The sequence below is a fragment of the Lepisma saccharinum genome, chromosome 28 (assembly GCF_977018435.1).
Source record: "Lepisma saccharinum chromosome 28, izLepSacc3.1, whole genome shotgun sequence".
NCBI lineage: Eukaryota > Metazoa > Arthropoda > Insecta > Zygentoma > Lepismatidae > Lepisma > Lepisma saccharinum.
In genome coordinates, this window is record NC_139256.1 from 2,830,328 (window position 1) to 2,844,545 (window position 14,218).

Sequence of the window (14,218 nt, forward strand, 5' to 3'; positions counted from 1 at the left end):
ACGTTACCACTACGCCATCGGGGAGACCCTGAACTAATTAAAGGTGACTGTTGGTAGGAACAAATGTGTAGATTCAGCGTGCAAAGTTTGGTACTCTAATCCTACACGTAACGACACGAGCAGATCCTTGCGTCAGCGAACTCCTTCACGTCCCCATATAGAGATACGAGAAAGTCTTCGACGGTCCCGTTCCATTACGAAGTCTTGCACTGGGTTTGTCAGAACAGAGAGGACGAATTGTCGGACGACGTGAGGATGTCCCCGTGGTTCCTCTCCCCCATCTGTCCGGCGAGGTTCGGGTTCGAGTCCTCGGGCGCCCCGTTGAGCCTCCTGACGGCGTCGCTGAGGATCTTGGCGCTGTGCTCCTGCGCCTTGGCCCGGAGGCAGGCGATGCTGTTGTTCCGGAACTCCTCCGGGTCGGTGGGGATCTGCAGCGGCTGCTGGGGGGGTTGCGGGGGCGGCTGCTGCTGCTGCTGCTGTTGCTCGTGCTGCTGCAACCTGAGCTCCTTCCCGCCCGTCTCCTGCGGCTGCGACTGGGAGCTGTCGCTCTTGTCGCGTGACGTGGTCGACTCCCTGTCGCTGTCGTCCACCTCCTTCAGCTGCTGAGCGGCCTCCATTGACTTCCGGTGCATACCTAAGGGATATAAAGTATGAGTTGAAATTAATATACTTATCAGTGCCGGAAGCTACCTAACATTAGACCCGTCTACTTCTCTGCACTTTTTGACACTCTGCAGTCGTGCGTCTAGTTGCTTACAACTTCGTTGATCTGGTGTCAAGTAGTGTATTTGGTGTCTGCACCGTTTGCACTGCGTTCTGCAGCTGCTAACTAATCAAAATAACGTTGAAAGGAGCAGACAGGCTTTTGTTGAATCTTCTGATCTTCAACACCGCTATTCGTCTGCTTGGTTGAACGTCATTTCCTTGCACCAACCTGACACCGGACTACACCTGCACAGCACCTAGTGTCAAAAAGTGCAGCGAACTAGGGGCTCTAGATACCTTTGCAGAACAGCTGAGTTCATGCACTACCCTCTGTCCCTGGAAATCTCCCTTATCGCACAACGCGATACCACCTTCGTGTTGTGACGTCAGAAGCGTAATGCCTACCTTGTTAGGTTTTGTTGTCTTAGCATAAATACACTGCAAATGTATTACAAGTAAAGTAAAGTAAAAAAAAGTAAAGTGTTCCCCTGTGCATAGCACCACGCCTTGAAGGCGTATAGGGGGTGTGGGGGTAACGCACAAGGGAGCGTCAAATGAAAACCTTCATTTATTTTCGTTTCTTATCTAGTAGATTTCTGCATGAAGGGTTGCACAAGTTTGCTGCCATTTAGCACAGATCTATTGCTGATCTACATATATTTTCAACTTTGAGTTAGTGCCTCTATACCTTAAGAAGAGCAAGTCTTTGTGGTCCACGTGCAGTCACTTACGATCCACTGCGAAGGCTTTTCCACCCATCTGCCTGCAAACTGAGGCCATTGTCCAACTTTCTCCTCCATTAGTAAACTTGCTGGTGTGGTAAGCATGCACAGAGATATTGATTTTTCATTTGCCGAGAAATTTCTGTTAGTCTTACGCTATGTCCAACGTGGATACGGGCAGCGCGGTGCGTGCGGTGCGATGCGAGCAACGCGGCAGTCGTATCCGATCAAAACTGTAGTCAGCAATGAGCCCGTCCTACGTGGACACGTTACGCGTGCGATTCGTCCGCTCGCAACGCACGCAACGTTTGATTTTCAAACAGGTTTGTTTTGTATCGCATTTGCCGTCCGGTGGCGAGTCGCCGAGAAAGATGGAAGGGCTTATTGCAGAAGTGCAAAGAAGAAATGTGTTGTGGGATAAAACAAACCCTCGTTACAAAGATCGTTTAATTGTTGATAAGGAGTGGGGTTCCGTAACAGTTTTCACGTTTTAAGTATTTGAAAGTCGTGAGTGGATGAACAAAAACATCAAATTGTATTCACTGAGAAGGAATCACAGAATACGGTTCGTACATTTTCTGCTGCTCTCGAAGCGCGGTTGTTTGACTTCGAGAGCTGTAGGTTCCTGTCCATCACATTTTCGTCCAAGACGTTTACAAGAGAATCTTTTTCTATGTCAATTATAACATTATGCAGAATGCGAATTGCTTTAACAATATGAACAGAATGCTGTACACTAGTTTCAATTGGTTTCAATAGGATCCTAAATTTCGCAGAACTTATGCCGAAAGCACACTCCACTGTCATTCGACCACGCGATAAACGATAATTGAAATATGAGGCGGCTGCATTATTTGAACTCTTCTTTTAGAATATGGTCTCATAAGATATGTTCGTAATGGAAATGCTCCGTCTCCTACAAACACAAATGGGTCTTTTTGATGGAAGTTGGACAGCTGCAAATCTTTTGGTAAGAAACCATTTTCGACATTTTGATAAAGTGCTGAGTTAGAATATACACCAGCATCACTTTCTTTGCCATATGCACCCACATCGATCATTAAAAATCTGTACCTTGCATCAACAACGGCCAAAAGCACCGAACTGGAAGCCATGTTCGTCGCAACTGCTCATCACAATCGCACGCACTAACGTTGGACACTCCCGGCGTTCACGCACATATCTGCGGTGCGGCGCTCGCATCACACCGCACGCACCATGCTGCACGTATCCACGTTGGACATAGCGTTAGTCTGACAGAGTGCAAGAACCACTCCTCTTCATTGGTGCAAGTGTGTAGAGGAGGAGCCATCCTTAAAATAACAAAAACGGCGATTTGAAGATCACTTAATTAGTGTTGTAGCCAGTGATGTGCGTCTACGCGTAAACAACGATCATTTACATTCTACACGTAGACTATGTTATACACGTAGATTATGTAATCTATGTAAACAACATGGCAAAAGGTGATAACTTAGCAAAGAACACCGTGGAATTAAAAGAAAATTATACTGCGTATCAGTTGCTGATGTGTGAAGAGAACTTTTCATACTCTTTCAAATTCGAACAATTTCTCACCTAGGAAGAAACCTAATATAGGAAAAATTCTAGTGTTTTATGGGGAAAAGACCACTCTTGCCTCACGACTGCCATCTGTTGTTGTTTCTTGCATTTATCTTCTTCCATAATTGATAATAGAAGAGAAGAGAAACTTTGTTGTAAATGGGTTCTTTTAATTTCGTTAGGAACCAATATAGTTGAAAATGTCACTTTCTTTTCATGAAACCCTTGAAAATTAAATTTAATGCACTTTAGATTGTCTACGTAGTCTATGTAAACTATAACCTAATGTAATGTACGCGTAGATTACGTGTAGACAACGCATGTAGACGTAAACTTATAGTCTACGGCACATCACTAGTTGTAGCCTTGAGGTCGTTTTGTAAATAACAGTTGATGCCGCATCTAAATTTAAGCTATGTACAGTCTGCCGTACATTTTTATTGGCTTTAATTTGACTCGTGTAATATTTATGCTAAGAACGAAACATAACAAGCCTAACCTATCAACTTAGGCATTTAGCGGTTGGTGTCACCTTGTGCGATAAGGGAGACTTCCCACGAAGCAAGCGAAGGAAAGCAAGTCTCTGCGCAAGTAGTGACTCGAGAGGGAAAGTGAGTGCACGAAGGAGAAAACGCGACTGCAGCTACCAGCCGTTTGCAGCAGAACGCGCTGTTTCCATTCACCCATTCGCTTTCTCCCCTTTTCTACAGTTATGCACGGCCTTGGCTGCACAGATTCGCACACCGTATTGAGCAGCTTCGTCTACTGACGTCAGGATAAGTGTGTCGTTGTTAGGCATGTTAGAAGGTTTGTTGCTCTTAGCATAACATAAATACACTGCAATTTATCTGGGCTTCACCAAAAGAGTATTATTTATGGTAAGAACCCTAAACCCAACGTCTAATGTAACAACGTGAACATTTGTCTTGACGTAGGTAGACAAAGGTTTTTGTACTAAGATACGGGACCGGTAACATGAGCATGTGCCGGTACTGATAGAGAACGAATTAATCTGTTCCATTGCTACAACAAATTAAATTAATAATAGTAATCCTACACCACTGCTTCTGTGCTTAACCAACAAGCCAGTCCACCGATTGTCTGTTTTGTTATTAAAAGTTTCCACAGCTCGAGGAAATCACAAAATTACCCATTGGGAAGTTGGAACTTTTTCGGTTAAAGCTTTTAGCATCTCTTTTGCGCAAAAAATATCTTCCCGCAAACAAGTGGGAAGTTTCCCTTTCAGCCCTGTTTACAATTAACCCGTCGACGCTTCTTTCTCTGCCCCCCTCACCCCCCCCCCCCCAGCGGTGCGGCCGACCGTTTGCAGCGATTTACGTAACTATTTATGCCTCTGTTTACTCACCGCAATGAATAACAAGCATATGTGGACACCCCCTTTTTCAAATTAGAAAGTTAAGGCCCTGAAATATTAGAGGAAATTGAGTTGTCAGATTGCGTATGCCGTGAAAGGCTGAAACATATTTTCTGTGACGAACCGTACTGCGCAATTTAAACAGCAATTAAATGCAATGAAAATATTTGTGGGAAAATGACGTAAATTTTCAAGGGTGAGAGGCAAGCATACGAACCGTTGTTCTGCTCTTGGGAGCTTTGCTGTGCAGTGTAATACCTGATTTGATTGGCTCAGAAAGAAATTAGAGTTGTTTTTATTTTGTAGAAACAGGGTGGCCAAAAACTATGGGTTCGAATTTCAGTATTTATGACTTTGAATTTGACATTAAAAGTTTGGGTGCGTCAGCACTAAGGCTATTTTGCACCCGTCACATTATACGGCATCCAGCCCCTTTTCGTTACACATAACAACTCTAACGTTGCAGAACTAAAATCATAAAATATTAAACTCTTCTGACTTTCGTTAAAAGCTGAGGCTGTAAAGGAGCACTCAGCACACATAAGGACAAAACACAGGACAACACAAACAAAATTATACTGGCCATGGGGCCAGTCGCCAGAGCCTCGTTAGTCTGCAGTCCAGGGTGTACTACGTGGAAGTGAGGTTGACTATTGGGTGCACTACGTGGAAGGAGCACCCCTTACACCCCCAGTATTTATGAGAAATAAAATTTCTGAGGTAATTGTTTCACACGTGTGGAGAAAATAGGAAACTGTGGATATTTCGTTTGTACTTAATGCACATTTCATATTATATTTTCCAATACACTGTTACGATCTCCCTGATGTCCTCTGATATGTACCGTTATAAGTGTGTTATTGTTTTGTTTCCCTCCCCTCCGCACGAGCAAAGATCAGCTGAAGGACTGGATGCAAAAAGCTCTTTGATTTAATCCCAAGCGGTGGCGGCGATTAGGAGAGGCGTGTGGGGCAGTCCCCCCCCCCCCACTTTTTGCCACTTTTGACCCTGCACTATGCTAAACCTTATCTAACAAGGGAAAGTAAACTCACCTTGCCCTCCCACTTTTGACACCTTGCCCTCCCACCCATAGACGTCCGCAGGATTTTTTCCAGGGAGGGGCAAGGAAGGTATTTCTTTCCAGGGGGGCAAACGAAGACAAATTTTCCCCAAAAATAGTGTTTTTCCCTAAAAAACATTGCTTAAATTTGAATTTATGGTGTTCATGCAATAATTAACACACATTATTGTGGCTAAAATGAAATTATATGTGTGAAATACATATTTTTTGGGTAGACTTTAATTTTCCAGGGGAGGCCACGGCCCCCCTTGCCCCCCTTTCCTGACGCCCATGCTCCCACCTAGTTTTTTAACCCAATCGCCGCCACTTAGCCTATCCTAAGTGTTCACAAAATAATACAGAGGTTTCAAAGCAGAAGAAGACTTCTTTAATTAGATGTAATGTTTTTTTTTGTTGTTTTTTTTCCCCAAGGTCCTGAAATTTTATCTGTAACCTGAAAATATCTTCTTGTGAAACTTAATAATATGTTGATTCTTGCTTTTTGTTAGTGGGCGATATTTAGCGAACAACTTCTCCCACAATTCATTGCGTGAAATTATGCCCACCAACATATTTCCAGCAAAGAGATCAATGAGATCCCGTGTTCAAAACATGCCGGGTAAGCATTGTGCGTGCGTGATCTTTGCCGAAGTGATTCAAGGTATGATCCAAATTCTCTCCACCGAATACACACCAACTCCACCCCCGAAAACATTCCTTCGGTTCGCCCTGCTAGTGTGACTCAGTAGGACAATGGGCTCTAGATTGCAGTGGGCTTGGATTTGGGAAAGATCTGTTTCGGATCAACAACCGAAACATGAAACCTCGCCTGATGCAGATCGTACTCGGATCAACATTTTCATTCGACCAGATCAACGCTCGAAGACAACAACTGCGAGCAACGTTTCCGCGGCATGGAGGAATTTTTATTGGCGGGCGCTCAAAAGAAATTTGTCTGCGAATGCAAACTTCGGTCGTGAATCCCGTCGGCGGGAGGGAGAGGGCCCCGCGTGGTCAGGGACTCCTAATGGCGCCATCAATTTTCGAAGGGGCCTTGGGAGGACATATTTGCGGCCGCGCTGATATTCGGGAGGGCGGAGTTAAAGCAGAAGACTGCAGTGGTAAAGGGAGTTCTTGCATCGGGGAAAATGGTTAATTTCCAACGGCCGGTTCGCGATTTTCCGCATCGAGACCGCTGAGATGGCGGCGAAGAGGATGCAATGCCATTCGCTTGTTAACAGAATTGACGTACCCTTCCCCCTCCCCCACTGCATTCCTTCTCAAGGAAAGACACGATTTTCTTCAGTATCGGCTATTATCGGACATTAGTGTAGCCAGAGAGGGCCTTTAGAGGTTTAGAAACATTGAGAAAACAAATTAGGATAATAGCAGGAATAAGGACTAGAGGATCCTGCAAAACGTTGATTAAGAAATACGAAATATCAACCCTCCCTTCATTTTGCATTATAAGTGAGAAAATATTACATCACGAAGCTGAATAGAAATAAACAGCTTCAAAAGCCTTACTTCACCAGGCTAACATTAGTTCAAGAAGGAGCCAACAGATGGCAATTAAAATATTCAATAACTTACCAAATGATATAAAAGCAGAAAATATGACAAGTTTCAAAAACAAACTACTATTAAATCAGGAATGTTATAGCGTTAGTGAATACTTAAATTGTAAATTATAGAAATTTTGTAATTATATTTTTTGACTGATCTGTACTGAAACCTTCAAATACCAGTGCATATTGTTTATGTCAAATAATGAAATTGAAATTCAAATTGATGACTCAAAAATCACCGCCTTAAAGCGACACACACATTGGTCCGAAAAGATCTACGTTTTGGTCAACGTTTGGTCACAAGGTCGTTCCTATATAAGTGCAATTCGCCGACATGTGCCATTTTTGCGTGCTTACATACAAAGGAAAACATGCAATGGCTTAAAAATCCAAGCGGTAGTTATTGCTACCAAAGTATTTCACCAATCGAACACAGGCTTGTGCAGCTTATCACGCTGGTACGGTGTGAAACTTTGCTGTTAATTGGCTTGTTCCCAAGCAACACGTTTTTTCCTTCAGACCACCTGATAGGTCTTGACTTCCTTTGGAGGTCACCGCAGATTAAGAACCACTTATCTAATTCATGCCATCAAAATTCCAGTTTTCGTTCCAGCACGGAAAAAGCAAAATTAGACCATTACATTTTCATCTCGTAGTACTGTGCGTTCGCTTCGGCTCCTGGCCGAGATAGCGCGTCACTGCAGACGGCACGGCATGGCGCGGATGCCGGCATTTTCGAACCGTCACGTCCCTCTTATTTTTACCCCACTTAGCATGCAGACATTTACATTTACATTGCATAACGAGTACTAACCTGTGATAGAAGAGTTGTTCAAAGTGGTTGCCAACTGCGTTCACACATTCCCGGCATCTTTTAATGATATTTTGATTGACACGCAAAAGTTCCTCTTCCGTAATTCTTGTAAGTTCTGTTTCTCTTCTCAGAACAAGTCTATTTAAAACAATTAGCATTCTTACTTAAGTCATTATTGTTTGTGGGTATTTTCTTACCCAGCGCGCGTCCTGCCAGGTTAACAATGGCAAGGAAACAACTTGCAAACAACAAATATGTCAATCAAAGTTTCATCAAAAGAGGCCGGGAATGTGTGAATGGAGTTGGCCACCACTTTGAACAACTCTTCTAACACAGGTTAGTACTCGTTATGCAATGTAAATATAATTGTCTGCATGCTAAAGATATAAAAATAAGCTGAACGTCGCGGGCCGAAAATGCCGGCACCCGCGCCATGCCGCCCGGTCTGTAGTCACGCGCTATTTCGGCCAGAAGCCAAAACGAACGCACTGTATTTCAGCAAAAACTACTCCCTCTGTCCCATAAATACTTTTCTCCAAAAGATATGTTTCAATGCAAAGAAATGTGGCCTAAGGCTGCGGCAATTGATGTCTTATGATATTCCTAAAACAGAAAGATTCAAGAATTCGCCATTATTTAGAATGAACTTTGCGTACAACAAAATATCTATATTGCAATCTAATCTTGATTTTAGTATCTCAATCAATGAGTACAAAAAAATAATAAAACAAGTGTTTACAACATAAATTATAAGATTTAGTGTTATACTTAGCAATATATCACTGCATGTGAATAAAAATGACATGTTTTTTTGTTTTTTTGTTTTTTTTTTGTCTTGTTCTGTATTGTTTTGGGTGAAGCGCTTCTAAATTGTTAATTGGGTATTACATGATTCTATAGTATAGTTTAGTAATTTATATTACATTATATTTGTGTACGTGTTCTACCTGTGTTATGTCTCACTGTATTATATTATGTGTTTCTCTTGTTTTTGTATTTGTATTTTTATTTTTATTGGCTACCTTCTGTAAAAGGAGATAATTTCTCTGTTGAAGGAAATAAATAAATAAATAAATTATTGTCCGGTACACTTTTGTTTGTTGTCCCATAATACTTGTCCGATATTCAAACTGTGACACTTGTGTATACAGAAGAAGAAAATGAAACACGGGAATGAGTCATACAACGTTATTACTCAAGGATCAATACAAATTGGCCGATCAAGTATCCAAAAGAACATAAATAAAAAGTTACCATTTTGGCATACCGGACTATAATTATGGGACAGAGGGAGTATTATTAAATATCAATTAAATCACGTGGCCATTCCCACTATACAAAAAGTAGAAGGTCGAACAAAGAACTCCACGATAATCACAGACTTCAGTGATCAACTCTCGTATACATTACGTGAATGATTTGGAAACAAAGTGGAAAATTTGACAGGAAGAGAATAATTCAGTTCCTGGCAACATTGCCATTTACTCCTACATATTTATTTTGTTGTGAATCAAGAGATAAATCTCATGAGGAAAACAGCTTTCATTCAGTTCAATAACTTGCCCAACCAATTTTACAATTTACACAATGGAGCCGGATTAAAGTAAATTTCAATTTGGAAGCTTTTGTCGACAATTATGAATAAACCCATTACGTTTACTCAAAAACCTTGAACATTGAAAACGTTCAGTTTATTAGATTCCTAGACACTAAGTATCTTATTCACTCAGACAAGTAAAACTCTTGAATGGCGTATGTAAATTGGCTAACTGGTTTGAGCCATATCAACATTGCTGCCTTGTAATCTAGGGGCTCGGGTTCGATTTTCGTCGGAGGCGCATTATGTGAAGGATCTAATCCAAGAAATAAGCCTCAAATATCCTCAGAACAAAAACATTATACTATCTAAGTGGCATTGTGGGGAATACAACAGCATAGAAAACACTTGGATTTATGGGAAAAAATTGCTTAAAAATATGTTCAGAAAATGTTTGACAATTTTGCACATTTAAGTGCATTGTACATATTATTATTGAGATTGCTGACATTTCGGGGTGGGGGAGGGGGGTTGAAACCTCATATCCCTCTTTTAAATACAGCATTAAGAGTCTTAAATACCCTCTCAGTTCCTGATATTTCCTATTTTCGCCTTGAGTCCACCTTCGTGTTAGTGTGCAGAACAACGAAATTTTTTTGTGTACTTGTCGGATGCTTTCAATTTATATTTTTTTAAAAGAAAGAAATACTTGATCTGTATTTGAATATCGAATTTCCATGTGGGAATTATTTCGTGAATGTTTTTTTTTTACTTTTCATGTTGATTGTTCCTCATTTAATGCATTTTTTTTTTCAATGACTGCACATTTCCCCCCATTTAGTGCATATTTAATCTTCTGCTTCATGCTTTCCCTCTTTCAATAGATACATTCTTCACTCCATTAGTGTTTTTACTCTTTCCTTGCATATTTCATCCTTGGAATGCACATTTTTACTCTTTTAAAATACATTTAGTGCACATTTTTCTATCTTGCTGCACATTTTAATAAAATTTAATGGCCGTTTTTACTTCTTTATTGCACAATTTCACTCTCTTAGTTGGCATTCCTACCACTCTAAAGCACATTTTCATTTTTTTTATTCCAGTGATACCCCTCTCAGCAATATTTAACAATTGTTTTTTATGTGAGTGTGATTAGGTTAAGTAAAACATAACGCCTTGTTATTCTAAAATGTTCAAATTTGCATAACTGATGATTTTCTACAATAGAATAGTTGTTAATATTGAAATATTTTGTTAGGTTGTCTAATTTTTTTATGTATTATGATTCAATTTGAATTTCGAACCAATGGTTATGCACAAGTGTATTGTTTTTAAAAACTATATGATTATCTGAAGTGTAAACTTAATGAATAAGGGGCTCTTGTTTTCGTGTCCGATTTCCTTGTCGACAAGACACTTGCGTCCATGGCAAGGGAGATAGTGTAGCGTGCTAAAAAACAAAGGATCCCAAGTTTAAATCCTGTGCAAGACATGGCCGTCTCACTGTCACTGTAGCCTTGTAATCAAGGGGTCCCGGGTTCGAAACCCAGTGGAGTCCCAGGTTCGGATCCCACTTTAAACTGTAAGTCCATTCCCGATTAGCTTACATGTGCATAAAGTAAACTTAAATCATTGTGCTTCTTTCTTTACCATCAATCATCATCATGGTCCAAATTTACCGAGAGACAACCTGAGATACGAATGCGAATAACTTGAACCATGTATATCTCGTACATTCTAACTTTACATTACGGGTAATATATATCACTGTACGTGCGATATTTTAATAATTTCCCTCGGCACAATCTTTGAAAAACACTGTTCAATGCATATTCTATGTATTTTGTGCACACTGAAATTATAGGTGATAAACTGTAAATTTATTTATGAGTTTTAAACTCTCTCATTAATTTTGGCTTTATAGTTAAATATATAATTTTGGACTGCAATTTCAAGGTAATACATACAATGTATTAAGGCCTAAAAGAGTGCCCTTTATTTATGACTTTGAAGGTCATTAGTTGTTGCCTATTCCGATTTAAACATTTCTATTCAACCTATTTTAGAGGTTTTCCAGTAGCTAACAAGCTAACCTAACCTACTCAAATCTAACCATACCATGAAAGTACGCTGAACTTAAACCGGCTCCAAAGACAAAAACAGATAAATTTTGTAGTTTTCCCCAAGCGATAGAGCTCTTGCTCAACTCATGAAAAGAATACTCACAATCACGCTTCTAGTTCAGAGTGTTTTCCTACCTAGCAGCCAGGGGGCAACACATTCGTTGTCCTTGGCACTTTTCAGAATGGTCTCCGGCAGAGGGAGCGAGTGTCGCACCATGGCGCCGTACAGACCGTACTCCGCCATGATGGTGCTCCTGCCCCAGCACTTCTCCGTCTTCCGCCACTTCGCCCTGCGGTTCTGAAACCAAACCTGAAAGAGAGAAGCAAAGAATCAGTGTTGCCAGATCGAATTTTTAAAGAGCCAAATCGCATGAAAAATAGAGAGGAAATTGGTTTCTCTGAGGGTAAAACAACCTGTCCCCACACTATTGAATAGATAATGAATTGAATATTTACTGAATATAAAAAAAGGATGTTAGATTCAGTTGACGAAAAGTAAAGTCCCTGGTGATATTTTGTGAATGTTACGTTATAAGTAGTAATAAATTTTGCATAAATCTGCTTAAATAACCATCGATTAAACAACAAGTATATTTTCATTATTTAATTTTTGTACTTCGTAAGTCTTTCGGGGGGTCCGAACCCCCTGCACCCCCTATAAATACACCTTTGTCAATGCTTTCGTTATCTGACGCGCCGATGCGAACGATTACGCGATAAAAGGTTACAAATCCATCTTTGGACTGAAAAAATAGGGTGCGATGAAATTGGGCACCTTGCAAGCATAAGCACGGCCTGTTTGCAGCAATCGAAGGTATTCCCCTTCCCCTCAGCCCCCTCTGTACTGAGTACAAAAGTGCCCCTCCAAAAAAGTGCCAAGATGGCAACAGTGGGAAGATAGGTAGGCAAGGCATGCGAGAGGGACATGTATATTCATACGCCATTAAGCAAAACCTATGCAGCATCAATTGTTCACAGACGATATACCCCGTCTCTATTTCGGCGATTAGCCACAGTCGTGGAAGAACAAGTCGTCTCATTCCGAATGACGCGGTGCAGCGTAAGATTTCAGTACAGCGGAATGGCAAACGTAAGTAAGATATAAAATTAAATTTATAGTAGGAGAATGCACGTACGGCGCAGAAAACGACGGTCGTGAAAGAATTCATCACATTTGGTGCATTAAGAAGTTGGAGAGAGAATATTCATGTTGATGCTGGAATTGTGTGATTTCAAATTTATCGTACAGAAACATGGGTAGGTTAGATATACATATAATTCTTTTTCATTAAATTTCTAATCTTTTCATGTTTCTGGACATTGGTTATTAACAGCTGTTACGCCCTTTAGTTGGACACTGTCGTTATAAACTTATTCCGCTGCTCCTTGCGTCAGGAACATGAGACTATTTAATTCTCTAGGGCTGGCTGGGTTTAAAACACAACATGGTTTTCAAAGTTAGACACAGTTTCGTAATTACTTATATCTCCTATCGTATGTTGACTTACAAACAACGTACAGATTTACTAACGTTTCTTTGCTTTGCCCGAAGAGGCGAAAAGAACAATTCTTGCAGCATTTAAAATCACAATCACTAAAACACAACTTCATATAGTATTAACGTTGGACAAAACAAACCAAAATACACGAAAGTTTCTGCACGTAATCATTATTTCAGCGTATCGTCAAAAAGAAACGAAATTAATTCAAACCAATAACACTATTCTTCTTCTTTTTCTGACCCTATCAGACAAAACACTGTCGACTTTGGCCAACGTTCCTGAATTTGTAGCATGGGACAGTAGTAATCTGTGGTATGGGATTTCAGTTACACAGCCATTTTCCGTTACCACTTTCCTGTTGATTTCCCCCTACCTTCGCCTGTTTTCCAACCCAGTCCGTCGTCAGGTGAAAACATTCAGGCGGGTTCATTCACTTCCTCTGTCTGGTGGAAAAGTGACGTCAACACTAGCAGATTATGACGCATTTCAAAACATATGTACAAGTTCCAACAACAACTTAACCATCTAACTATAGTTGTCTGTGATATAATTGAAATAACAAACTTTTTAAAAATAATCTCAATATCTCAACAAATATCAAGCACACTCTGGGGTTCGTTACACAGCCAGATGTCGGGCACACCTTGCGCTGCTCTTTGACATGACCAATGTTGCCAGCACATTTCATAATTTCGAAAAAAAAAAACTTTTAAATGAATATACACCATAATTTACCCCACAAAATCGTCTCTAATGCACAAAATTCGTAAATATTTATTGTTATTTTATCAGTTCGAAAAATACCCACAGGCACCATGGATACACATTTTTTTTTTCAAGCGACTCTACAGCTGGCTTTTATCCATGTTTGTTTACTTCGTACAGAATTTTTTTAAAACCTTAGTAACTTTTTCCGCATACTGAACGTTCATCTAGAGCATGCTTTTTCTTGTTTAATATTTAAAAAAATATTCACATAGACAAAATTAATACGCACTGTAAGTTTGTCTGTATCGCTTTTTGTACAAAAGTTACGTACGTTCAATGGCTTTATACTTCAGTGTTCCTCTCCGACCAAAGTTTCATGTGCACATATGGACATGCGTCGTGTTTCTCACTTCCACATGAGACAAAAGAAGAAGCGATCGAATGCCCCCCTCCCCCTGCGCGGAAGCTGCAATAAAAAACCAATACAATTTGTCAAAAGAATTTCGACGCGTGCTCAAGAGCAGGTCCCCCGTTCAAC

The 14,218-nt window shown here is 40.5% G+C and overlaps 1 protein-coding gene across 1 annotated transcript in view; it reads right to left on the reverse strand.

Annotated features, from left to right (window-relative positions):
- Nucleotides 1–218: 218 nt before the first annotated feature.
- LOC145980573 (visual system homeobox 2-like) overlaps nt 219–14,218 on the reverse strand; it is a 243,517-nt gene continuing 229,517 nt past the window's right edge. Inside the window, exons 5-6 of the mRNA XM_083113607.1 lie at nt 11,606–11,780; nt 219–634 (exon numbers count right to left, since the gene is read on the reverse strand). Of these exons, the coding sequence (XP_082969733.1) occupies nt 219–634; nt 11,606–11,780 (591 nt within the window). The remainder of the gene's footprint in view (nt 635–11,605; nt 11,781–14,218) is intronic.